This window comes from Mugil cephalus, chromosome 1 (assembly GCF_022458985.1).
Source record: "Mugil cephalus isolate CIBA_MC_2020 chromosome 1, CIBA_Mcephalus_1.1, whole genome shotgun sequence".
Classification (NCBI taxonomy): Eukaryota; Metazoa; Chordata; class Actinopteri; order Mugiliformes; family Mugilidae; genus Mugil; species Mugil cephalus.
This window is the reverse complement of record NC_061770.1, coordinates 48,882,502-48,910,468: the sequence shown is the minus strand read 5'-3', so window position 1 is coordinate 48,910,468 and position 27,967 is coordinate 48,882,502. Positions and strand designations below refer to the sequence as shown.

Sequence of the window (27,967 nt, the reverse complement as noted above, 5' to 3'; positions counted from 1 at the left end):
CCCCGTATTTCACACTTATTTTATTTCACAGTCTCGTAACGAACACACAAACACAGAGACAACACGATTAGAGCTCATAGATATATATATATTACAATCCCAACCCAAGACGCACTACTCTCTTTAATTTTATTGCCAATTCTTATGTGCCGACTTCTTCGTGAGGGCTAGTCCCGTTCCACAGGAATTCCACCTTATTAGTCCGCAGACTATACTACTTTAGGGGAGATACCCCAGGGCCTCAAACCCCTCCCACCTGTAATTTCAGGTATTCTAATTTAGGGGACTATAACCCCATGGACTCAAACCAACAATCTGTAATTTCAGATATTCTACTTTAGGGGACTATAACCCCATGGACTCAAACCAACAATCTGTAATTTCAGATATTCTATATGCCTAACCCAGTTAGGTCTTTTCAGGTAATTTGAGGGTCCCCACCCCTCGGGGCCCTAACCCAGCTCACTCCGTGACCCCGTCGAGCCAACGGTGGGTCCGCCACGACCGGGATAGTCGACTGTAGCCCTGCTACAATTTAGAATGCACTTACGTCTTTTAGCGCTTTTCCTTTTTTCTTTTTCTTCTTCTTCTTCAGGAACCTTGTTACTTTGTTTCACTTCACGCACGCTTTACTCGTCTGTTCGTCTTTTACTGATGGCACATTTCCGGCTTAGAGAGACTTTTACTTTAGTGTTGCCAATAATGCAGATTCGATAAACAGGTTCTGCTTTACCTCAGTTTCGAGCGCTCTGTCTCTTTTCGCCGTTGTGTGTCGATCGTTTAAACCAAATGTCCTCGCTCCGTTCTTCCTTCACATCCCGGACGAGCCCCCAAATTGTTGAGGAGGAATTTTAGCCCTGCTTTCCTCTCCTCTCCGGGTCCGTTGATGTGAGGAATAAAGAGACGAGAGAATGACGTCCAGTACGAGTATTTATTCACAGTCTGCAGAGTGTGGAGACCACAGTACATACGAAGATATGAGTCTGGATCTGAGTTGCCTTCGCGGGAGCAGTTCTTTTCTATTCCTACAGTCTAGGGTGTTTGTCTACTCCTGATTGGCTCCTCTACTTCTCCTCTTTGACACACTTTCTCTGTTAGATTGTGGTCCGGCGCGTCCTGCTCCCCCCGCGAGACATCTTCAGAGAATACATTGTGACCTTTAAGTACATGTTGTTCTCAATACAATCATATCATTCGGCCTTCAGTGTTTTCCACTTCTGCACGCAGTACATGTTCAGTGTATTCTGTTCCAGTGATTATGTCCCATATTTTGCATATTGAATCACTTCTGGTAATTAAACCTGATTATTAAGGCACTCATAAGCACGCATACATTTTACTGCTCCCACATGTGTCTAGTCCTTTTGACCATATTTACCTTGCTGAATTGTTGAAAATACAAATGCTAACAACTCCTTAGCACTTGTTTCAGTTCATTTATTGTAAATACAGACACACTGACCAGGCATAACATTATGACCCTTCCTAATATTGCGTAGGTCTCCCTTGGGCCCACAAAACAGTAGTGACTCATCAGAGACTGGACATGGGTCTTCTGAGGGTGTCCTGTGGTGTCTGGTAACAGGATGTTTTAGGGGTCTTTGGGTCCTATGTGTTGAGGGGAGGGTCCTCTGTGGATCATCCCACAGATACTTGATCAGTTTGGGATCTAGTGAATTTGGAGGCCAGGTCAACACCTTGTGAGTTCATTTTTGTGTGTATGCCTGTGTCATGCTGCATTCTGCTGAAATAGTTTTACCTGTTAAAATGTTGTCTGTCTGTACTCCAAAGGAAAACATGGGACAAGAATGTGGTCTATAAAGAGAATATTTATTGATCCAACCTACACACAAAAAAGAGAATGAAATTAAAGCAAAGGAACTCAGTTTATGTTAGAGGGGATGGGATATTTACAAGAAAACAACAGGAATTATGTAGATATGATCATAGTCTGGATTATATTTGTTATTAGATGATATAATGAAAAGAACACATCACTCAACCCCTCTGGAGGACACACAGGGTTAACTTTTGATCAGGAAATGAAACAAGGAAACAAGACATAATGGTTCCTGGTTCACTACTTTAAGAAGAAGGAAACAGAAAGAAAATAACCAACAAATCACTCAAACATGATTAACTAACTAGTTCACATGGTTTTAAGTGGTGGGAAGTACATGGAAGTTAACAACCTTGATCTGATTAACAAAAAAATGAATCTTAATAAACAAAATAAGAAAATCATGAAATCATTTCAACATTCAAACAGTTTCTTGTATGTTTGGGAGCACTAATCAATAAAATGCAGTCCATTTATGTGGATTTTCTCAAACTGTGAGAAAAAAAATCAAATATAATCAGGAGACACCTGGTCTGAATGATATTATTTAGGTTACAGAGCTGTTAATGATTTATATATAAAGTTTACAATGTGTTTTCAAAAGGATGATTCAGGAGATTCCATTTCCACATTTCCAAGGACACATGTCATGTGTTCAACAGTAATGTCAAAAGCTACAAAAGCTCATCTGAGGTTTTCACCTTATTTAAAATGTAGCTTTGTCTTGCTATTAAATAATTCTTGTCCTTTATCAACAATATATTTGACATAATTTTTAACAGCCTCTTTTGCTGCTTCTTGTACTGTTTCTGCTCCCTCAACTGCTTTATATCCTGTGAAACCACCCATCACTGCTCCTCCTGCAGCACAAGTCCCCACAACTGCTTTCAATGCTGCTCCTGCTGCTCCAGCTCCTGCTATTGTCAGTGCCATTGACGCTGGAGATCCCATTCCAGTCGTGATAATCTTTCTAGTCAAACCAAGAAAACAATGCACCTACTCCGATACCTGTCAGTCTGATTAAAAGTTTCTTGAAGACACTGACTTTAGCCTGCTGTCTGATTTCCTCCTCCGGCGTGTCTGGTGATAATAGTCTAATGGTCTCGCTCTCTTCTTGAATTTCATTCTCTGTGTTTTGCAGCATCTCATTGGTGTAGTATACGCCTCCGTTTTTCTGCACTGCCTGCTCTATTGTGTTGAGTAGCTTCTTCACCTGGAACTGGTTGCTCCTGTATTCATTCGCTGGCTTTCCATTCCAGTATTTATTATCCACAATGTGCCACCGGCCTCCACACTTTTCCACTAGAGCCCTCACAAAATCATTCTGGAGGACATACCTCTCAATGGTTTGTCCTTCTGGAAGCTGGTCACCGTGAGTAAAGACTACTGAATATTTTAACACTTCCTCAGAGAAATATTTTTTTATTTTCTTTATAACAGCTTTCTCGTGCTCTGTTATTCTCTCCAATTTAAGTACAATGAGAAAAGCATGAGGCCCAGGAGCGCACTCTGTGATACACCTCACGATCTCAGCTTCAAGCTCCTCCTCAGGCAAGCCTGTATCGAAGAAACCAGGAGTGTCGATCAAAGTGATGTTTCTTCCGTTGACAGATTTGGTTTCAGCTTTACATTCCTTTGTTCCTGAGCTGAAGGTGTGGTGGACAGGGAACTTTTTCTCATCAAATATGGTGTTTCCCAGGTGGCTTTTACCAGCTCCAGTTTTTCCAAGCAGAACAATCCTCCTTGTAGAGGACTCTAGAAGAGAATAATGTATCAGACTCACTAAAATACATGTGTGTTTTGTTAGTTTTCTCATACAAAGTCTGTTTCAGTGAGAAATTTGTCCCTGTTTGTGGTTCTGGGTGAAATGTTAAAATGTCCAATGTGCCACAGTTGCAGGAGCACATTGATTTTAGTCCAACTACCCATTAATAATAATAATTAATAATAATAATAATAATAATAATAATAATAATAATACTAAGGATGCAGCCAAACATGGACACGTATCATCTGAAGCTTGGTTTTTGTTTCCAGGTTCTCACGTTTACTCTGACTTATCTGTCATCTCCACTTGTAAAGTATTTGTTTTATAATCCAAACCACACCCAGATGTTTGTGTTGTGACTAATGAGACTTTGCACCTGGTTAATCCCGTTCCTGGTTTGGATCCAACTTCTTGGCCCCATTTGCGTCAGTGAGGGCTGAGTCACACAGCTGAAGCATCTCAGTAGATCACAGCACACTTTAACAAAGCTTCCAAACTGGCCATACGCTTAAATCAACAGCTTTCTAACTGTAAACTGCCGAACTAGCGTATCTCAACGCAGGGATGAGGCATGTGACTTAACAAAGAGCAGTAGATTTCATACTCCTCCACTGGAAAGGATTCACCCTGCAAATAATTCACTTCCTGAGTAAGCACCTGAGTGCTGCACTTTCGCCTGTGGTGGTGATGTATTTCTTTCTGTATTTTAGTGACAAGGAAGACGAAAGGAGACTGTTGATGTGGTCTGGTTGTTATGGATGTTTAATAAAAGGCTTTGAGAGCAAATACTGAAAGGCAGATGGGCTCAAAGGTTAAAACAGGAGATGTTCTGCCTAAAAAAAATCCCACATCCCTGCTATCCTCTCATCATAGTGAGTGAAAACGGCCAGAGACAAAACACGAGACTACTTTAAGGAAAGAGAGAGCTGTGTGAAATAAGAGCAATCTTTTTAACTGCACTGAGACTTTACAATAAGACTTTGCAACTCATCTAGCTCTGTCAGAGCCACCATCACAGAACTGCACCTGTCACCTTTGCACTGTGTATCCTCTACAGCACTCCACTCCCAATACTGCAACATGTGATATGTGTTCATATTAACCATTCTGATAATATATATCATATTTATACAATATTCTGTGTTTATGACCATTCTGTTTACATTTACATATTCTTATATTCACAGTATATTATCTTTTGTATGTATACCTTGTAAAGTTGAGTCCTTATATGCATATATTACAGGTATATATATATATATATACATGTGTACATATTATATATTTGCAGTTATGTACGTATGCTCACCTTGCACATGACACATTTCTGTGTTTTTGTTTTTGCTGTCATTTTTCTACCTCGGTATTTTATTCTATTGTATTTTATTGTATTCAAATACCGGACTGCTATGACGACCTAATTTCCCTTCGGGGATGAATAAAGTAATCAATCAATCAATCAATCAATCAATCAATCAATCAATCAATCAATCAGTCAGTCAGTCAATCAATCAATCAATCAATCAATCAATCAGTCAAACAGTCAGTCGGTCAGTCTGTCTGTCAGTACAAGAGTAAATCTGAAATTCCCCATCAGTTAACGAAATACTACCCTTCCAGAGAGAAACATGTCATATACAAAACATACATATAAAAGTCTGGATTTATATAAATAAATCCAGACAGTTCATGTAACATGTATTAACCATAGACTGTATAAGATGGACGGTGAAACAGCTCCTCAAAAGTGGAGCCAAAGCAAGTGGAGCTCCCCCTGGTGACTGGCTGCAGTATAGGTCATAAGCTCCATCTCCTCCATGTTAGTGGATGGGACTTGAGTCAAACTAAAACACTAAAATACACGTTAAAAATATATTGTTATCAAGGATTGTCATTTTAAGTAGGTATTATAGTGCAGATGCACACACATGTACAGAGACAAACACACCACTGGTGAACATCCAGGCTAAAAGACTAAAGACTAGACTGGGCTGACCATGCAGGGTCACTTTATAAGTATACCTGCTAAGTATACTGAGGTCCTACAGAGTGCCAGGAGCACTACTGAAGACCATGTATGACACTGTGGTGGCATCAAACATGTACTACAGTGGTCCGCTGGATGGCAGCATCTCAGCAGCAGATAAAAAGAGCCTGAACATTCTGGTGAAGGAGGCTGGCTCTGTTCTGGCTGCCCTCTTGAGCCTGCAGAGGTGGTGAGTGACTGGAGGATGGAAGCAAAGCTGTCACCGCTGATGGTAAACCAGTCCCACCACCTCCATGGTGCTATAACAGCACTGGGCAGCGTCTTCAGCAACCAACTGAAATATTCACACACTGAGAAATAACAGACACTTAACCACAGATTCTGATTAAGTCTGATATGGAAGTAATATACTTCAGACTGCCTGAAGAAGTGAAGATCAAAAACAATAGGCTGTGCAGATGCATTTATTAAGTAGTTTCCAGATATCTCCTCCAGATATATCACAATAAACACAGAGATGTCAGCAGCAAACATACATGGTCCAACTTGAAGAACTGAAAACAAACAAGCAAAATATCTACTGTTGCCTGACATTGAGTGTCATGTTCTTTGAGTAGCCATTTTATGTAAATAAGTATTCAAAAAAAAAAAAAAATGATTGAAATCAAGAGTTAATTATTTCGCCATCTCGTGATGGTACTGAGTTAAATTATCTTGTCACTACTCATTTTACTAGAAAAATATGCTCAGTTGTCCTGATAAAGGAACAATTACCTCATGTTCTCCAGTTAACATCGTAAAAAAAGAAAGAAACAATAGCAACAACACCCACATTTTCTCCTTTCGTACCTCCTAGGCCATTACCCCAGTCTTATTTTAAACATGGCTCAACACTAATAATCAGTGACCTAAAAGAGAGTGAATAGCGGACTCTAAAGGAAGGATGTGTTACTACATGCAAACAGGTTCACTAAATCACTCCACATGCTACCTCCCAGTTCTAGCATTGAAAACATTGAAGTGAAGCAGCTGGAAAAGGAGTTGTGACTCAGGAGAGAATGGACACGGGTCTTCTCAGGGTGTCCTGAGGTGTCTGGTAACACAGTGTGGTTAGTGGGGTAACTTTGGGTCCTGTGGATTGAAGGGAGGGGCCTCTGTGGATCATCCCACAGATACTTGATACGTTAAAGATCTAGTCAATTTGGAGGCCAGGTCTACACCGTTTGATGTTGATGCTTATTGAGTTGTTCCTAAAGTTTTGTGTGTGTGTCAGGCTGCATCCTGCTGGGGATGGCCACTGCACATCAAGGTGTGTCATTGCTATGGAGTGGGGGTGTCCAGTCTGGTCTAGGTGGGTGGTCCATGTCTTAATGTTGTATCTGATGGGCGTACATACCGAAAGGCCAAGCGTCGCCTATTCAGCAGTGGTTCACAATCTACTATAACTTCATCATTTCTGCGTAGTATTTACTGTCTACAAAACTCCCACCTTTCTTGAACCCAAGGCCGGGGTAGAGAGGCTGAGTGAAGGTGGTGTGTTCATTGTGGAGCAGAGTCATTGTGTCGGAGACGCTATAAAAAGACAGCGTACCTGCCCTGTGATCTACGTACACTCCGATTGTGGAGGACTGAGGGCCTGACACTGTTGTTACTTCTGAGTCGTGCCAGAAGTCGTAATCAGTCGGGGAGCACTGTAAACTCCACGACTCGTCGTTCTTTCCGAACTCAGATGATCTGCCGATGCTTTTGTAAGACACTGCCACTGACCAAGTACAACCACTGAAACTGACCTCCCAGTAACATCGATCTGACAAACCTTGTTCGCACAGCACCTGCCTGACATTTTTAAACCTGCCTGAATGAGCAACATAAGAGGTTCCACATGAACTGTACGTCACCTGCCGGTTTTCTTTCGAGAGGGAAAAATATGTGTTGACCGAGTTACGATCCAGTGTTGGAGAACAGCGATCTGATGGAAAAGCAAAGCAGTAAGAAAAGACAACATTAAAATCTGGTATTCAGATGATTATTGATGCATTTGTATAATATGTTAAACATTTTACTCACAGCGTAAAAACTCCTCTCTGGTTTTTGGGACCGGTGGCAGTACCACATCTAAAGAAGAGACTAAAGGAATACAAGAATAAATAAATACCGCAAGAAAATCGCTTGAAACAAAATATAAAACACCATCACCTTAAGGTTTCAAATTTCTGTCATGTACCTGTGGTAGAAATCCTAGTCCATGTGCCCGTGAGGAGGTCCTCTATGTCGTCTCTCATCTCAGACACACAGTCAGTCACAGTTTTGACTGAAAGCTGGGGCAGAACAACTGCATTTGGGGGCAAGTCTGGAGATTCACAGGAGGTGGAGAGAGACTGGAAAGTCTGGAGGAGATAAGACCAGTCAGATACCAGGAAAATAACTTCATTTAATTCATCAGTTACAAGGAAATGTTGTACTTCATTGTTCCCAACTCTCATGCTTTATGAAGTGGTTGTCATGGCAACTTGAAGCGTTCATGACATCACATCCTGTTTGTATAGCATCAAATAACAAACCAAAACGAAAACTTCTCAGAAAAATAGACACTAGAGTTTGCATCAGTATTATACAAACTACCGAAAACGTCAGAAACCATCCTTGAACACTTTCATGTTTTAATTTGGCCCAAGTCCATAGCTTATGACCTGTACTGCGGCCAGACACCAGAGGGAGCTCTACTTGCTTTGGCTCCACTTTTGGGGAGCTCTTCCTTCATTCATCTCCATTCAGCCTATGCTGGAAACAAACGCAGCACATTTCCAGGCGGCCTTTACATGACTCTGCATAACTTCACTATTATCCCAACTCTTCCTTCTTACAGACATTCTTACAGTGACGCTACACTAAAAAATATATATGACGAATGAAGTTTGCTCCGTACAGTTTCACGCTGACAAATGACGTACCTGAATAAAATGAATGTGGTCGTCCGTATGAGAAAGCTCCTCTAGTTCCATGTCTCTTCTCTTCAGCTTTGCAATCTCCTCTTCCAGCTGCAGCTGCAGCTCCTCCGCCTTTGCAACGGCAGTTTTTTCCTGGTCTTCGATCTGCTGCTTCATCATGGAGCGTTTTGTTTTTAGGGAGGAGATCAGCTCATCGAAGATAATCTCGCTGGACTTCACCGCAGTCTGGCTATCGCTCTGTGCACAAAAAAGAAAAATATCATCTTCTGACTGAAATCCATTTGAATGTTTTTTTATATGGTATTATTTTATAATAAATCCATTGGAGTCATGTTTCTAATGAATTAAATGAAAGAAAAAGAAAAAAATGCACTGTCACACTGATCTTAGAGTTAAACAACTATGCTACCTTACCTTATAATTCTAAGAACGCTTTTGTGACGCATCCCTTATGTTCGTTAACACAACAAAAGAATGGATCGATGAGCTGCTAGATACCAAAACATGTGTGAGATGTTCTAAACTAAAGTTCCACACCTTGAAATCCTTCAGAGCTCCGACCAGCTCATTCAGCTCCTTTTCTCTCTCCTGGACTCTCTCCCTGATGTCTGTTTGGCAGATTGCCAGTTTTTTCTGAAAGAATTTTTCATACACATTGGAATCATAAAAAAAAAAAGTAAAATAATAAGTGTAGTAACCATACTTTCAGAAATGTTCTCCCATTGTGTTCTACTTCTACCTGTTCACTTTTCCTCTCTGCTGCAGCTGACACCATGTTGTGCTCACTATGCTCATCCAAGGTGCACAGATAGCAGATGCACCTGCCCTCATTCCGACAGTAGACCTCCATCAGCTTGTTGTGCTTTGTGCACATCTTGTCCTGCAGCGGGATCGTAGTGGAGACCAGCTGGTGTACCTTCAGCACGGGGACGGCGTGGTGAGGCTCGAGGTGAGCAGGGCAGTACGACGCCAGGCACGTCAGGCAAGACATGGTGGCTTTGTTTCGTCTGGGCCCACAGCAGAAGTCACAGGCGACGTCTCCCGGACCGGCACAAGCCAGGGGATCGGAGGGGGACGCCTGCTGGGTCCTCTTCAGCTTCTCTACAACTTGGGGGTGACAAAAACAAAGAGAGGGGTAGGAATTACTGTAGAGTGTAGGAAACGGTGATTTGTCCAGTGGATCCATCCATGTCATCATGAGGCAGATGTTAACCAGCCTGTAGCGGCAACCACAGCAGAGACGGTTTTGAATATTCTGCCACGCATTTGCATATCTAACCCTAAAGATCCAGCAATGCACGATACACTCATAAGAATCCCTGTGGTAGACATGGTCAGAGTACCCGCTGATTTTTTTGTGTCGTTAATAAGATGCACTGGCAACAATGTGACAGTGGCTCAGGTGGAGGAGCAGTTGTCCACTAATCGCTGGTCGCTGGTCCAATTAAGGTGAACTGTTGCATGATAACTTGAGTTACACTGCAAAGCTCTGTATAAGGGCAGTGCAGACCATTCCTTTATCCTCATCTCCTTTATGAGGTGTGTCAAGAGAGAGAAAATAACCCCTCTAAATGCGACTGGTAAACAATGTAAAATCAATGGCATTCAGACGAGGCAATCAGATTTTTGCAAGGGCGTAATCAGTTCTCTGTCTCTTACCTTTACTGACCTTCATATCTTTAAGGGTTGTTTTGCGCTTATTGTTCCTACTTTATCTTCTCATTTAAATGCAAATTATTTCCTTTTCTTTTCTTTTTTTTTTTTTTTTTTTTTTACAGTAGTTTGACATTAAAGCAGCCCTAAAGCCCTAATTGCCCCTGCTGATCAGCACTTTTTATGAGTGGGTAAACTTTAGGCTGGCGTCCAGTGCTGCAAAAATTTCAAACCAGTAACATGAGGACAAAGCTGATGTCAGGTCCCACTCAGGTTGGAGCTATGTTTGTTAGTTTAGTTGAAAAAGCTTGGGCCACTTGATCGTTATGACGACCACAATTATTGCCTCATGGAGATATTTGAGTTTTGTACAGAGATATTTATGCCCTTGCAATAGACTGGTGACCTGTCCAGGGTGTACCCTGCCGGTTGCCCTGAGATAGGCTCCAGCAACAGCTCTAATATTGCAGCGTGCGCCTGGGGTTTCCCCCAGGGGACAGAGTAGACTCTCGGCCAATTTCAGGGAACCTGACAGAGTCAGCGTGTAATATGCGGCCTCGTGATTGGCTCAGCAGTGATGGGGGCGGGGCCTACTGTGTGCAGGAAGCTTTGATCGACAGGTCTAGTGGCTCTGTGTGAAACAGTGCACTGTTGAGACAGCTCCTGTATCACTGAATGAGTGAAGTACTGACTGAAAGAGAAAGGACGTCTTCTGCCTCCATTTATCCCTTTACTGAAACATGTTGGATTCATGTAAATGTGCATTTAAATAATTTTTAATTTGTGGGGAAGAAAAGAAAATTGTATATATATATATGGGGGATAATATATATATATATATATATATATATATATATATATATATATATATATATGTATAGGAAGATCAACCGCCCTGCAGTACCTCCGCGGGCCCCTAGGGGTCGCCGAACCCCTGTTGAAAACCTATGATATTCTAGACCAGGCATGTCAAACTCAGTTTGGCTCTGGGGCCAGATCCAGACTTTCTGTTCTCAGGTGGGCCGGATCAGTAAAAGAATGTCAACTCCAAAAATTTATCTTTGTTTTTCAGTACTATGCTTTATCATTCAGCCTACATTTGTAGCCTACCCTACATATTATAATCACGGATGACAAGGGATCTTTTCTAAGCACAACACATTTATTCAAAACCAATGGGAAAAAAATGATTTTTCATGTTTGGCCGTGAATGTGTTAACAACTGGTTTATTTTAACAGTTGAGTGAATGCAGTTTTACACCTGAACCAACTCACCACACTAAACAAACTCAAGTGGGAGCTATAAAAAAAATATTTTCGCCTTAATTGTCATACTGCTTTGAAATAAATGAAAAAAGAAATACAAAATAAAATAAAATAAATAAATAAATAAATAAGTTATAGCAGTGCATGGGCAATAGGATTAGACTACATCAGATCAAACTACTAGGCTGGGCCTACTGAAGTTGAGAATATACTGCAGAATATTAATTGTCTTTAATATGACATACTTGTCTTTATGATGAGTGGCGCCGAATATTAAACTCTTTGAACACTGCAACTTGCTGATTACATACCAAGCACACTGGTTTTGCATTCACTTCTGTGAATAAATACGTCTCGGTCCATTTCTCCTGGAAAACTCTGCACTCCGTGTCCACTCTTCTTTTTTTTGACAGTGCCATTTTGGGAAGGGTGTGTTGACCGATAACTTGTTTAGTAGTGGTGAATGGTGAAGCAAGATTGCCGGTTTATTTTTACTTGGACACATCACGTTGCGAATGTTTATTTCCTGTGACTAACTCGTGTCAGTGCCGCATGCTTGACGTGAGCGCTTTTACACATTTACTGCCCTCTAGCGGCCGGAGGGAGCATTTGGTTTGTATTTATTTTAAAAAATCACAACTTTTAATAGAAATTAGCTAGAGACTCGCTTCTTTTTTGACATACTCAGAAATTTATGCCGGGCCGGATTAAATGAAACAACGGGCCGGGTCCGGCCCGCGGGCCGTATGTTTGACATGCCTGTCCTAGACGTACCAATTAGTGAACACCAAGACAGCACACAGTTGCAACAACATGGAAACCGTGGACATCGGTTACATTAAAATCTAATGGCATGTTCACAAATCTATCATTTGATGAAAGGTGAAAATAAAATAAATGAAACATAGTAAATTAGTTTGAAAAGAAATGGCAGAACAGTGAGATATGGATTGAAAATATAGCCAATGTGTCACCTCTGCCAGCATGTTGTTCCTCCTCAGAACAGGCCGTGAGCTGAAGCTCTCCCTGCACTGAGGGCAGCTGACCTCGACCTTCTCATCTCCCTGGTCCCAGTAACCCTCGATGCAGCCTCTGCAGTAGCTGTGTCCACATGGGATGGTGACGGGCTCCTTCAGCAGGTCCAGACACACTGAGCAGCAGAACTGACTGTGATCCAACACGACGCCCTGATCAGGCTGCTCCTCAGCCATCTTCACCGATGCTCACTGAGAGGGGGGACGAGTCTTAAGTTTCGTTTCTTTAAATGTGAGAGAAGGAGGGCAGCATGCCAACCCTGTCCGCGTCATCATGATTCATTTTTCACCTTTGTCCAACAGGGGGCAGACTATCATTGAGTTAGAACTTCTTTAGAGGCACAAGGGAGATATATACAATATTGGGATAGGAAAGCGGTCATAATGTTATGCCTGATCGGTGTATTGTAATTTATCTGTGAAGTAGGTGACATAAAACATTTAATTAAAACTTCTTAAAGCAGGACATTAGCAGAAGTAGATACTATTTGGGTACTCATGCATATGTTAGTAAAGACAATGTTGATATTAAGAAAAAGTTGAGATCATTGATATTTTAAGATGGTTACATGCTGGAGTTTAATGTAGCCCAAATAGTGAGTCAGACACATTTAATACTCCTCTACTTTTTAATTGTTAAATATCCCCACATACAAGATTTTTTTTAAAGAAGTGTAAAATAAAGTGGTATACATAGCACAAATGAATAAAAGTAACAGCGTTTAAAGGATGCTACAATGGTGTGAATGCCTTTCGTCCTTCCAAGACAGAGTTCATGTATAAAAGTACATTTAATGAAAGCATTTAATGAATCTCATCTTAATTGCTCATCTCAGAATCACGTCAACAAGGAAATATAAAAATAGAATAAGAAAAACATCATTCTTCACAATCTCATATGTGAATTGACATTAATAATCCTTCAATAATTAGATAATAATGGTAATATGACAAAAACATCAAGCTCTGCTATATTTCTTGTTTTGCTGTTTGCACCACTTGGTCTGACAAAGACAGAACATAGCTTCAGCTGTTTTAAATCCCTTCATTCTCCCACTTCCAGCAGCCAAGACAACTGCTGCTGTTCCTCCACCTGTTGATGGTGGTGGTACTGACTCTGAAAGCCTCTAGACACGTCTCGACATTACCATCCCTGCAACACTCAGGAAGGCTCCTAACAGCACACCTGATGAAACACCACTGTATCTGGTCAGCAAATCCTTAAACACACTGGTTTTAGCTGTCTTTGTAATCTCTTTCACATTTCACATCCAGCTGACTGTCTAATGTTCTCTTCTGCTATCTGTAGTTGTCTCTTCACCTTTTCAAGCATGTCATTAGTGTAGTACCCTCCATTGTTTTCTTCACCTATCTTGTCTATTGTCTTGAGTAGTTCTGCCACTCAGGGGTGGATTGGCCGTAGGGAGTACTGGGACTTTTCCGGGTGGGCCGGTCAATAATGGGCCGGTGGCTGCCGTTTTTATTTTTTATTTTTTTTATTTGTTTATTTAGTTTTGCTGCGCGTTGCCATGGTTACTCTACCGGCCCATGCAGAGACATGCACCGGCCCACAGAACTCCGCTGCAGCCTGCAGACACATTAGAGGCCCATTGGCTTGTCTGTCTAAAAAATACCTGGCCCAGTGGCCCTATGATAGGCTACAGAGGCCCAGGAGTCCCACCCACGCTGGTTCTTGACCGCCCCCCTCGTCCAATCACCTTTGATGACAAGCTGAGATAGAACAGATTAGAGATAGTGAGAGATGCTACAACACAAAATGGACAATGCGGCTAAAGAGCGAAAAGGTGGAGCGGAAAAACAAAGAGATAAAAAAAAAGAAAAGCTCTAGCATCCGACGCTACCACGAGCAAAAAAAAAAAAAAAAAAAAATCAGAAATGTTCGCTGCGTGGCCGGAGCGGCTTCAGGAGTGTGTCCCTCTCAGCAGCAGGTGTCGGACAGTGAGTCAAGTGAGGCTCCCGCTGCCTTGGTGGTGCACAATCACGGGCTGACAGGCTCAGTGAGCCACTGCAGTCACGCCATCTGCGCTTCGGCGAGGCACGGTCGCGCTATCTACACTTGAAAATCGAGTGCCCGTCTACATCGCATCGGACGGTAAAGCGTTTGAGCGGCTTTATGGTGCATTCAAGTGCATCCCGTAAACTCGGAAGTCTATATTTTTCTTCTTATTTTCATTTGTTGAAATACATATATCAGTCATTACTTTGTTGTTATTTTACTACATTCTATTTAATGATTAAAACTAAGTGACAGAACATAATTATTGAAGCATATTCAGAATCCAACTCATTTCTGCATAGTCAGATTTGAAAACTTAATTAAGAAAAGAATCAAATTGTTTTCCGCATACTCTACAGCTACCACTGTGGTGATTTTCAATTTATTTCACTGCATCACTTTCTTAAAATGTGATGTTGAATTCTTATCCAATGAATGATGTATATGGGCAGATTAAAAAAATAATTAAAAAAACAAAACAAATTGTTTTCTGCAAACTCCACCAGATTCTTGTTCTACACATCCCCAGCTATCACTGTGGTGATTTTCAACTTAATTCACTGCATAATTTTCAAGTAAACTTGTGTTGAAAGTATGCTCCATGAATGATGTATATGAGCAGATTAAAAAAATAATTAAAAAAAACTAATCAAATTGTTTTCTGCAAACTCCACCAGATTCTTCTTCTACATGTCCCCAGCTACCACTGTAGTGATTTTCAACATATTTCACTGCATCATTTTCAGATAAACTCGTGTTGAATTTGGCTCAATGAATGATGCACATGGGCAGATTAAAAAAAATTATTAAAAAAACAAAACAAATTGTTTTCTGCAAACTCCACCAGATTCTTGTTCTACACATCCCCAGCTACCACTGTGGTGATTTTCAACTTAATTCACTGCATCATTTTCAAATAAACTCGTGTTGAAATCATACCCAATGAATGATGTATATGGGCAGATTAAAAAAATTATTAAAAAAACAAAACAAATTGTTTTCTCGAAACTCCACCAGATTCTTGTTCTACATGTCCCCAGCTACCACTGTAGTGATTTTCAACTTAATTCACTGCATCATTTTCAAATAATCGGATGATGAAATCATACCCAATGAATGATGTATATGGGCAGATTAAAAAAATAATTAAAAAAAAACAAAACAAATCGTTTTCTGCAAACTCCACCAGATTCGTGTTCTACATGCCCCCAGCTACCACTGTGGTGATTTTCAACTCCATCATTCATGGAGCCTATTTCAACACAAGTTTATTTGAAAATGATGCAGTGAATTAAGTTGAAAATCACTACAGTGGTAGCTGGGGACATGTAGAACACGAATCTGGTTGAGTTTGCAGAAAACAATTAGTTTATTTTTTTGAGCAGTCCAGGACAGAAAGGATAAGGACAGGAGGCCGGGAGGGGCAAGGAGACCCCAGGGGAAGGTCCACCGGGTGCGGCCCCACAGGGACCCGAGACCTCCTTTGATTTTTCCAGTGAGTAATGTTCATGTTGTGTTTGGACTTCCAGTTCATGAGGATAGTTTTCTTGGCGATGGTTAGGGCCACTAGTAGAAGTTTATTGCTTGGGTTTGTCAGGGTTAACCTTTATTTTTAACAGGGAGGTCGATCGATTGAAAGCAAGCTGTCTTTTCAGTTCTCTCTGTCATTGCTGTCATTGTCATTTATTTTATTTTATTTTATTTTATTTTTTCAAATATATATTTTTGAGACATTACATAAAACTTTATTCTAATATCAGCAGCCTTTTGAAAGAGCGAGGGGTTGGCGGGGACACGCAGCTCTCACAGCCGGAGGTCCGACCCGGGACTGTTGCCGATGTGAAAGCGATAAAGGCGAGTCGACCCGGGATTTTCGATGTAAAAGCGGTATATAGCCCTGGCTGTATACCGTATATATTGTCAGCCAGGGATATTATTTAACGAACGACAATGTGGTCATTGCTAATTATTTATGAAATTTACATCATTGTTTATCGGGGTCGGAGGTGCAAATTAATAAAATTATATGTGTTTAAGTACGTGTCTATGCAATTCTACTACAACTTCCTTGTGAAACCTGCTAAAAAAAATCCAAATTATTAGACATATTTAAACTTAAAGAAAAAAAAAAGAAAAGAAAAGTAGCGCAATAGTTACTATCCCTGGTAACTAGTTACTGTTATAATAGAGTAATTCAGTTACTAATTCAGTTACTTTTTAAGAGAAGTAACTAGTAACTATAACTAATTGCTTTTTAAAAGTAACGTGCCCAACACTGATAAGCGTAAATCTGTAACTGTTTTGGTTTCTTTTGGTTCAGTTTTTGTGATTATTCTCTGTGTTACAGAATTAATAATTCTACAATAAATCTCCAAAGTGTTACATGTGCATCTAAGTGTCTTTTCTCCACTATACCATTTTCATTCAGCTGAATGACCTGACATAAATAAAGCACCGGACATATTTAGTAACAGCTGCAGTTGCATTTCAGTTTATTTTGAGCTCAGCTGATTCTAGTAAGTCCACATTGCATTTCTACATATTTCCTGTTTGTTTCTTGTTCGCTCCTCTCATTTTGCATAAACGAAAGAAGAGTACAGAGACAGTCTTGCTTTTAGCATTGTTAATTATGTCACCAAACCAGATTGTCTTACTTCCTGAGAAATGAAACACAATGACATTAAATGAACGGAAAAAAAAAAATCTGGCAAGAATTAAAAGCAGACTTCAACTACACCTTTTTTACAGCACACAAATTACATAAGTTTCATGCAAAACCTGTATTACCTTTTACAAAGTAAAATGTGAAACTAAAATGAACTAAATAAATCAACTTGCAAACAGACGCTTTTACTTTTGTCTTATAAAAGGACATTGCAATAGAACATTGTTGTAATTTGCGTCTTTGTGGCAGTACTGTGTATGATTGTTTAATGCATCTATTGTGTTTATCCTTACTGCCTAACAAGTCCAACAGGTGCATTAAACAAAGTAGGTGGCAAACCCTAATGAGAGAGCGACAAGGACACACTCACAGTTGAGACGTCTTGGTGAAACGTGAATTGAATCTGTGACAACATGGACAGTAAGTCAATGTTATTTTCTTTGGTGTTCGATGTGTACATTGCAAATATCTGAATAATATTTTTGAACCTTTTCATGATGCTAAAAGAAAGTTGTAACTTCCACAATCACTGTGGCTTCTCTGCATGGCATGCAGCTTTTTCCTATCAATACTTTTACACTGAAGTTTTTATTTTTGTTCTCTTCAATTGCATTGAATAGGCAGGTGCCTGTGGTCTAAAAGTGAATTCAGTGCTAACACAATAGAAACTGTAATATGCTCAACATCAGCTTTTTATATACATGTTTACTGAGACATTTTATTAATCAATAGTTCAATCTGCTTTTTCACCCTAGCCAAGCATCTTTGGATGTATCTGTACTACTCAGTGTTGGGCACATTACTTTTAAAAAGTAATTACTTATAATTACTAGTTACTTCTCCCAAAAAGTAACTGCGTTACTAACTGAATTACTCCACTATAAAAGTAATTAGTTACCAGGGAAAGTAACTATTGCGTTACTCGTCTTTTTTTCTTTTCTTTTTCTTTAAGTTTAAATATGTCTAATAATTTGAAGTTTTTCTTAGCAGGTTTCACAAGGAAGTTGCACAGAGTAGAATTGTATAGACACATACTGACACAGAACTTTTAATATTTATTGCACCTCAGACCCCAACTGGTAGACATATACCGCTTTCACATCGACAAAAGTCCCGGGTCGGACCTCCCGCTGTGAGAGCTACGTGCCTGTTTTTTCCTCCCACATATGTCATCGCGTACATTGCAGATAAAGTTACAGTTGTTGATGACCTGAAGAATTCAAAAGGCTGCTGATATTAGAATAAATCACTGTGTCCTGTACAGAGCCTGATAAACTCCGCCAAATCCCCCTTTTCTCGGATGCAGAGCGCTGCCATGATCGTTGAAGTGGGAGATATCGCTATACAAGGTGGATATAAACACAGCCGTTCACCTATGCGCTTCTTTTAACGATCGTGTAACACATTTGATTTGTTTGATTGTAGAAAAAAAAGAAAGAAAAAAAAGAAAAGGAACAACAATCTCTGCCCTTCAGAGATCAGTCGTTATGGGAGTAGATCGAAACTTGTTTTTGAGCTGAAGCTTCTACAATGATCAGGCCTCTAGTCAGAATGTAACAGGCAGATACAACAACATCTGACCGAAAAACCCGGGTTGACGCAGGTTTTTTGCACGATGCAAAAGGGGCTATACTGTATTTTCTTCATCACAAAAATGTACACTTCACATATACGTTTTTTTGCTTTTACCTCAAGGATATTGAAGTAATGCCTGTATGTCCACTTTGAAAAGTCCATCTTTTCCTCCACACTCACCATTGCTTCCGCTTATATCTAAATATACAACGGTGTTATAACGATGGAAATAGTAACTAGTTAGATTACCCGTTACTGAAAAAAATAAATAAAATAACACTGATAGTATATTTTCCCACTGATAGGGAAAATATATTGGCACTGGGGATGATAGACTAATGCATTGCAATTCAATGATAACACTTACCATACAATAAGTGTTATCACCCAACATACTATTTAAATTGTATAACTCACATAAAATTCATGTACATTGAAATTTGTATTTTAGGACTTTACTATTCTTCTTATTGAGAGCAGCTAAATTATTGGTTTATATATCACTGAATATCAGACATGTTCTTGACTAGATGTCTCTCCGTGGAAAAGTATGACTAATACGTTCAGATATTTCAGATCCGCTAAGTGCTGTAGAAATGTCTTGGGGAACAAAAAATAAAACCAAACAGGTTAATCGTGACGTGAAACCCCATGCAGTCAGATTGCTTTGTAGAACCTGTTCTACTATGATCTGTACTATCTAAGAGATTATCAACCAGACTGAAATACGACAAAAGACCAGCAGTAATTCATGTCAAGAGGAGGAGGATTCTGCAGTAGTGAAAACCACTGTTGGAAGACTGGAATATGTGATTTGACACTGGCTAAACAGCATATGAAATATTATATATATACATTTGATAAATAAGATAAGATAAGATAAGATAAGATAAAATAAGACTGATAAGATAAAATAATCCTTTATTTATCCCACATCACACTGTATGGACGTTTGCTTAATGTGTCTAGTGTGTTGATCATTTTACCAGTCTGCAGAGGTGTAATAAACTCATCAGGATTAAAATCATAGTGAAATCATACAAAAGGCCAGCATTGCTCAGTGGAACATGTCTTAACGCTAATTAACTCTATTAAGAGACATAAGGACGATGTGTCTAAAACAGTGACACTCATCAATCATTTCAACCTTTCTGCATTGACTTGCTGCCAAGTCAGGGTGGCATGCAAAAAAAACAACAAGCTGAACTTCAAGTTCAACGAGCTTAGTGGGAAATAGTCTTTCACATGCTCTTTACTTGTATTAACAAAAGCGCCTTCTTTGTTTGAAGCTTTGTAGCATTGACGTTAACAGTTGAATTACTACTCAATCAATGGCAGCAGTAGTCGAGCAGATAGCAGAGATGACCCCAGCCGTGTCTTCACAACTGGTAGACATAGTCGAGCAGATAGCTGAAATAGCAACAGGAGAGGCCGATAAGGGAGCAATCACATCAATGGAGGCAGGCATGTGGATCATGGATCACCTTATGTGTTTGTATGAGAGAACTTACAATCCTTGGAATCCATTTGAATAGACACCACGATCAAATAATAAAGCTCTTGTAAAAATGGACAAACAGTAAAACTGTGCAGGTTGAATTAGCTGACCCATCGTGGCTTCTTATGACTTCTTTGTTGTTATAATTGTTGTATCAAATGAAAATTACAGATACATGGGTGCTTTTCAACATTGAAGGGGTTCTCCACCAATTGTGCATGTAATCAGAAACACTGTTTAACTTTTTCCTTGATGTCTCCTATTGCTCCAGAGGAACTCTTCAATTATATCTGATTATGTTTTTGCTTGACTATAAATATGTCATGCAACAATAAAACTGATTGTTGGCTACATGTATTTTCTCTCTTTTATGAACATAGTTGTTTTATTGAAGTAAAATAATGATGATATTCTATTTAGGCTCCACTTACACATACTGTGGGTTCTAAATCAACTAAATAATCTAATCTGTATATTAATATAACAAATGCGAGCAGACAAAGCACAGACAAATTACTAAAAAAAAAAAATCTTCATCAGTTTGACAACACATGCTGGAAATGCTTGCTTCTTGATCCTAAATTGAACGTAGGTGTGAGTGTGAATGGTTGTTTGTCTCTGTGTTAGTCCTGTGATAGACTGGAGACCTGTCCAGGGTGTCCTCCACCTCTGACCTGATGACAGCTGGGACAGGCTCCAGCAACCCCTGTGACCCTCGAGTCCAGGCATCACCAAATGGTGGACGGACCCAGTGACGGTTCTGGCCTGACCCGTTAAAATTCTAATATTAACTCTTTAAGACCTGAACATCCGTGTGCGCACAAAAGGAAGCTTGCGGTATTTGAATTACTGTACATCACCGATGGAATTCAAAATGTGGTTGAACACTGGGAAATTGCACTTTCTGTAAAAAAGCTGCCATTACGGTAATGATGACACACTGCTGCTGTCGGTTGAGGTTGAGGTTGAGGAGCAACACATGATCACGGAGCCCCAGGAAGAGTTGTTTGGAGGAATGTGTTGGTAGTTGTACCCTTGAGATGTCACGAAGGTCCTCCAGACAAAAGCACAACTTCCCAGTGTTCAGCCACACTGAATATTGCAATTCGAAATCGGCGTGCTTTGATGGATCGCCAGGGATCCGTTCAGTCTTCAAATGTTAATAAAAAGATGAATCATTCCTGCATGCACCGCTAATCTTGTTAATACGTCAGGAGCGTCATCAATGGCCAAGCCAATCAAACCGATGTAGTTCTATAAGTTCAGACCTATACAATCAATGGTTCAGACTTATTGGTATGTTAAAAGTATAGGCTATTACTTTGAAAACAGCTGACATGACCTTTGCTGGGAGGAAATTTTTGTAACTGGACCTGATCTAGAGTCTAGATGACTCTCAGAGATCATAGTCTAAAAGATGGTTTGATTTGATTAAGTTATCAAATATTGTAAACACGAATATTTATATCCTTACAAAACACACACAAATGTCCGTTCATATATGCAGACCTACATGCAGACGGGAGAGTAATCTAAATACTGATAGATCAGTAAGAATTACCCGGTTTTACTTATATAGTTGTACCCTGGTTTCTATAAAGGCATGGACAGCTGCTGGGTTCCTTCCATTTCAGCTACATTTCTAACTATGTATTTCCTGCACCTTCAGAACCAACCTGAGTGTTATGTCTGTTACTGACACACAGTCTTTATTATCTTACAGAGCTTACAAGAAGAATTGTGGTTTTGGGAAAAACAGGAACTGGGAAAAGCAGCCTTGGCAACACCTTGTTTGGAAAGACTGTGTTTGAGATAAACCATTCTCCCAAATCTGGAACAACTAAATGTCAGGCAAAGGTCTCATCCGTAAATGGAAGAAACATAAAATGGATTGACACACCTGGATTTTTTGACACGCAAAGACCAGAACAGGAGATGAGGCAGGAGATAGTGAGATGTATCAAGGAATGCGCTCCTGGTCCTCATGTGTTTCTTATTGTGCTGAAGGTGGAAAAATTCACAAAGCAAGAGGAGGCTGTCATAGAGAAACTGATTGAATATTTCTCTGAGGAAACTCTAAAATATGCCATTGTGCTCTTTACCCATGGTGACCGGCTACCTGAGGGAATGAAAATAGAGGAGTTTGTTAATGGAAGTGAAGGTCTGAGAAAGCTGGTCATGAAGTGTGGAAAAAGGTGCCACGTCATTGACAATAGGTACTGGAAGAAGCCGCAGGATGAATACAGAAGTAACCAGACCCAGGTGGCAAAGTTGCTCAACACCATTGACAAGATCATTGAGGCAAACAACGGCGGTTGGTACACCAATAAGATGCCGGAGGAAGTGAACAGAAATATACAAGAGCAAGAGGACATTCAACAGTCATCTCCAAACCTGTCACCAGATGCAATTAGACAGGAAACAGAAACTCAAGAGAACGGGAGGAGAAAGAAACTGATTAAATACACATGCATAACAGCAGGGGCAGTGTTAGGAGCATTCCTTGGTGGAGCAATGAAGCTGATGAACAACGAAGGACAGAGAGTAGCTTTGGTAGTGGGGGTAGCAATAGGAACAGTAGCAGGAATAGCAGCTGGAGCAGATGTGGCATCGTCATTAACACAATCTACTGAGTCAACTACTGTGGTATATCAGGAGTAATAAGAGGGTAAACTGGACAGGGCACAACTGACAGAGCCAAGAGATGAGCATAATAAACAGTCTACATTGCTAAGGGACACTGATGTCTAATAACGCAAGCGCTAAGGGCTAAATAGCAGATTTCTAAAACCACAACATGTTCAGTTTAGTTATGGACCTATAAATATTCATATTTGGTTTCATATTTACTAATATAATGTCCACAAGTCGACTTAAGATCAGACTTAAGTGTATGATTTTCTTTTAGGATCTTGAGTATATGTGATAACATGAGTATCTGTATAATAATAATGAATCTGTAACTGTCAAGCTTTGGTTTCTTTCAGTTCAAGTTGTTTGTCATTATCCTCTGTCTTACATAATCAATAATTCAACAATAAATCTGTCAGTATTATGTGTGCATCCTCTTTGCATTTGTAATTTTTTTCTTGTTTTATGTTATCTGTTACTGTCAAGTTTCAAATCATTTGTTCAGAAAAGGATTTTTTTTGATTTTCTTTTAAAAAAAATGAAATTGAAATTCAAAATAGCTGATTTTCATTGATTGTTTTTAAAAACAAAGAATACAATTAAAAGACAGAAACAAAAAAGTGCAGTTTTTTGATATTGTACGACTGGAAGTGAATTTTTAAAAGTCACTTAATTTTATCACATTTACTAAATGTTGAATCTAAACGTTAGAATTAAATATAAATATAAATATTACATCTAAATGTTAAATATAAATGTTACATGTTAAATATAAATATTAAATATAAATCTCATCTCATCTTCCATACCACTTAATCCTCACTAGGGTTGTGTGGGTTGCTGGAGCCTATCCCAGCTGGCATCGGGTGAGAGGCGAGGTACACTCTGGACAGGTCGCCAGCCTATCAGAGCGGTAACACAGAGACAAACAGTCATTCACACTCACGTGCACACCTATGGTCAATTTAGAATTACCAATCAGCCTAGCAAGCATTTCTTTGGAGGTGGGAGGAAACCGAAGTACCCGGAGAAAACACAGACACAGGGAGAACATGCAAACTTCACCCAGAAAGGCCCGACTCGAACCTGGACCTTCTTGCTGGGAGGCATCAGCGCTAACCACCGAACCACTGTGCCACCCTTATTAAATATAAATATTAAATATAAATGTTAAATATAAATGTTAAATGTAGCGCTTGACGAAAGTACATCTCACCCAAAAATTAAAAGCAGTTAGTTGAGTTTGTTGAGCATGATGTCCCATAGAGACAGTGGATGTCACTGGCTCCTTTGCAGTGCCATGTTCAGAACTGGTGGAACCTTGAGGATACATTTCTGACATCTCTCAAAACAAATGCGCTTTGCACGGAGCACTGATCGCTAACTAATCTGTCAAAAAGCCGACTACATCTGCTGCTAGTTTTAACTAGATAGTTGTACCTCCACACTACACATGCTAAGCTAGTTGGAGGACAAACTTACTGGTGTTGTCGGTGTTCGGAACTGGAAGTAATCGCCGTGAAGATGCATTGATGAAAGTCTGAATGTCAAAAATTGCTCTTCCAATGCTTTCCAACAAATTGGGGACACGCAGTCAGTCAGTGAAGGGCAGCAAGGAGAGGGAGACTTCGGTCAGAGGCGCAGTCCCATCACAATACTATATTTTGGTACTTCCGCTGAATGGCAGTCAATCAGCATATTTGCTTACTAGTATTTAAACACCAGTATTTATAAACAATGTTTTATGGTTCTCTTGTAATGTATGGTTAAGTGTGTGTGCATTTCCATGAATTTCCAGGTTCTGGTGGGTCTGAAAAATGATGTGTTCAATTATTATTATTTTTTATCTTTCAGGCACACCAAATGGATGCACAAGATGTACAGTGTGGCAAAAAAGTATTTGGTCAGCCACCAATTGTGAAAGTTCCCCCTCGTAAAAAGATGAGAGAGGCCTGTAATTTTCATCATAGTTACACTTCAACTATGAGAGACAAAATGGGAGGAAAGAATCCAGGAAATTGTAGAATTTTTAATAAATTAATTGGTAAATTCCTCGGTAAAATAAGTATTTGGTCACCTACAAACAAGCAAGATTTCTGACTCTCACAGACCTGTAACTTCTTCTTTAAGAGTCCTCCACTCGTTACCTGTACTAATGGTACCTGTTTGAACTCGTTATCAGTATAAAAGACACCTGTCCACAACAGTCACACTCTAAACTCCACTGTGGCCAAGACCAAAGAGCTGTCAAAGGACACCAGAAACAAAATTGTAGACCTGCACCAGGCAGGGAAGACTGAATCTACAATAGGTAAGTATCTTGTGAAGAAATCAACCGTCGGAGCAATTGTTAGTAAATGGAAGACATACAAGTCCACCATTAATCTCCCTCGATCTGGGGCTCCATGCAAGATCTCACCTTGTGGGGTCAAAATGATCACAAGAAAAGTGAGCAAAAATCCCAGAACCACATGGGGGGACCTAGTGAATGACCTGCAGAGAGCTGCTACAAAGGCTACCATCAGTAACACACTACGCCGCCAGGGACTCAAATCCTGCAGTGCCAGACGTTTGAGTTAAAACCTCCTTTCATCAGCAAGGGCATTGAAGATGAAACATGGCTGGGTCTTTCAGTATGACAATGATCCCAAACACACCGCCTGGGCAACGAAGGAGTGGCTTTGTAAGAAGCATTTCAAGGTCCTGGAGTGGCCTAGCCAGTCTCCAGATCTCAACCCCACAGTAAACCTTGGGAGGGAGTTGAAAGTCCTTGTTGCCCAGTGACAGCCCCAAAACGTCACTGCTCTAGAGGAGATTTGCATGGAGGAATGGGCCAAAATACCAGCAACAGTGTATAAAAACCTTGTGAAGACTTACAGAAAATATTTGACCTCTGTCATTGCCAACAAAGGGTATATAACAAAGTATTGAGATGAACTTTTGTTATTGACCAAATACTTATTTTCCACCATAATTTGCAAAAAAATTCTTTAAAAATCAGACAATGTGATTTTCTGGATTTCTTTTTTTTCTCATTTTGTCTCTCATAGTTGAAGTGTACCTATGATGAAAATTACAGGTCTCTCTCATCTTTTTAAGTGGGATAACTTGCACAATTGGTGGCTGACTAAATACTTTTTTGCCCTACTGTACATCTTCCACTTGCCAAATGGAGGATGTGCAGCGTTCTAAACTGAAGACTGCTTTTGAAATGTAAATTATAGCATTTCAATAAGATAATCATGAACTCTGACCTATTAAATCCAGTCTTTATCATTCATGAAATTAATTGTCATGTTTATATCTCAAACATAAGAATATAATAGTGTGACCACATTTCCAATATAAAATCCATCAATCACACAATATGATGTTGACACAGCCATCTAGTCATATGCTCTATATTTCTATGACATGTCGTTTCTATATCTGATGATTATTATAGTGCTGCTCTCATGTGGCTGCCACAGTTGTTTTTAATGTGTGAAAATAATCAGACACCAACTTTATATATCATGTGACAGAACATGCTTTATTTCCAGAATACTCATTGGGTTTCAGTTCATAAAAACGGGTGTGTAACCAAGGCTGCAGTTGTTCAAGTCTCTGTTGAAACACTCAGTCCTTTTGTTGTACACATAATAACACAGTCATTGCTCATGTTCTCAAGAGGCATTGATAGACACATGAAATTTGGACACAATGTATTTGTTTAACTGTAGCTGTTCTTCTCCTGGACAACGCACCTGCTGAGTCCATCCTTCAAAGTCACGGTCTTACATGATGAAACACGGTCTCTGAAGCCCAGATAACTTCTCCAATACTGGGATGGTCAGTTTTGTTGTTGACGAGTTAATATAAAAATAAAACACCAACACAGTAAGTTTATATAAAGTAATATATTAATATAAAAAGTATAACGACAGTGAGCTCTTACATGCTTTTTAAATTGCTTGGCCCAGATGTGAGGGCTGACACCTGAGCGGGAAGTCCCGCCCATCTAGGTAAGGGAGGAGCTTCCCCCTTTATAAGCTCAGGGGTGGACAGTTACTGCCTCTTTGTTTGTGTGGGAATAAGTGAAGCTGCTGTCTGGTGAAACAACTCCTGTTTAAATGAGTTTGTAACCCCTCTCTTTGTTTGGGGCCTCTGGATGTCAGGCAGAGGAAGGACCTGCGGGGAGTATGCGTGGGATACACACACACATTGCATGCATGGTGGTAGGTTTGCAGTGCAGTGGTCACTTTATTGGCGTCTAGATCTGCCCTTTCTGTTACAGTGTGCAGTTTGCAGTGGTTTGCAGTACTCACGGTTATAGTCCAATTAAGGCAATAATTCGTTTTTTTATGTGCATGTAAACGCACTTGGTGACTGTGCTAGCTCCTGTTCGAGTGTACGATCCTGATTGCATATGTAACAAAGGAGACTGTACTGGTTCCTGTGTAGGTGTAAAATCCAGAGCCCACCAATAGATCACAGGGCAATTTGAAGTCCCCTGGAGGTGTCACCTGAGAGCTAGCATCCACCCCATAAAGGTGGACCTTGCCAGAAGCTCAGGGTCTTTATTCACAATCACCACTCGTGTGTAGACTGACCTTTCTTTATCAACAGATAACTTGTTATACTCAGCTCTCAGAAGTAGCAAGTCTCTGTGTTTCCTTGGATCATCCCTTACATTCAGATTTATCTCTAAGTATTTAATTAGTTTTTCGAATGTTTCCATCGTTACCCTTTGCTGTTTGGCCTTGGAGCTTGTGTAACTGTTGATTTCTCCTCTAATGTATGCTTTAAATGCTTCCCATCTCGTGCTAGCGCTGGTTTGATTTGTATTTAACTCAAAATAACTGTCTATTTTAGTTCCCACATGTTTAAAAAAGTCTGGGTCCTGTACCCATCTTACTTGCAATCGCCAATTAGGGGGGTTATGAACAAATCTCTCTATATGCATATCTAATGAAATAGCAGCATGATCACTTATTACTATGCTGTCATACCAACATCTTTTAATCTTTGACAAGAAACACCTTGAGACAAGAAAGTAATCAATACGGGAATGAGATTTATGCATGCTTGAGTGACAAGAATATT

General features: G+C 39.9%; 3 protein-coding genes across 3 annotated transcripts; 1 reads left to right on the top strand and 2 right to left on the bottom strand.

Moving 5' to 3' along the window:
- Positions 1-1,868: 1,868 nt before the first annotated feature.
- On the bottom strand, positions 1,869-3,669 carry LOC125005776 (GTPase IMAP family member 7-like). Its single transcript, XM_047581350.1, has one exon. It carries the CDS (start codon positions 3,654-3,656, stop codon positions 2,811-2,813), a length of 846 nt encoding a protein of 281 aa, XP_047437306.1. The 5' UTR covers positions 3,657-3,669; the 3' UTR covers positions 1,869-2,810.
- Positions 3,670-6,043: 2,374 nt separating this feature from the next.
- Positions 6,044-12,683, bottom strand: LOC125005679 (E3 ubiquitin-protein ligase TRIM16-like). The gene is made up of 7 exons (XM_047581202.1): positions 12,437-12,683; positions 9,283-9,651; positions 9,081-9,176; positions 8,547-8,780; positions 7,820-7,982; positions 7,663-7,722; positions 6,044-7,564 (listed from the first exon to the last, which is right to left on the bottom strand). The coding sequence occupies exons 1-7, from the start codon at positions 12,671-12,673 to the stop codon at positions 7,035-7,037; spliced, it is 1,689 nt and encodes a 562-aa protein (XP_047437158.1). The 5' UTR covers positions 12,674-12,683; the 3' UTR covers positions 6,044-7,034.
- Positions 12,684-16,740: 4,057 nt separating this feature from the next.
- On the top strand, positions 16,741-23,310 carry LOC125005770 (GTPase IMAP family member 7-like). The gene is made up of 2 exons (XM_047581340.1): positions 16,741-17,598; positions 21,975-23,310. Exons 1-2 carry the CDS (start codon positions 17,592-17,594, stop codon positions 22,910-22,912), a joined length of 945 nt encoding a protein of 314 aa, XP_047437296.1. The 5' UTR covers positions 16,741-17,591; the 3' UTR covers positions 22,913-23,310.
- Positions 23,311-27,967: the final 4,657 nt, after the last annotated feature.

Bases quoted from the DNA above. Each gene is read 5' to 3' on its own strand.
- LOC125005776 (XM_047581350.1), bottom strand. From the start codon at position 3,656: ATGAGAAAACTAACAAAACACACATGTATTTTAGTGAGTCTGATACAT.
- LOC125005679 (XM_047581202.1), bottom strand. From the start codon at position 12,673: ATGGCTGAGGAGCAGCCTGATCAGGGCGTCGTGTTGGATCACAGTCAG. The intron at 8,781-9,080 runs GTGTGGAACTTT...TTTTGTGCACAG, and splicing joins GAGCTCTGAAGGATTTCAAG to AGCGATAGCCAGACTGCGGT. The intron at 7,565-7,662 runs GTGAGTAAAATG...CTTTTCCATCAG, and splicing joins CAGAGAGGAGTTTTTACGCT to ATCGCTGTTCTCCAACACTG.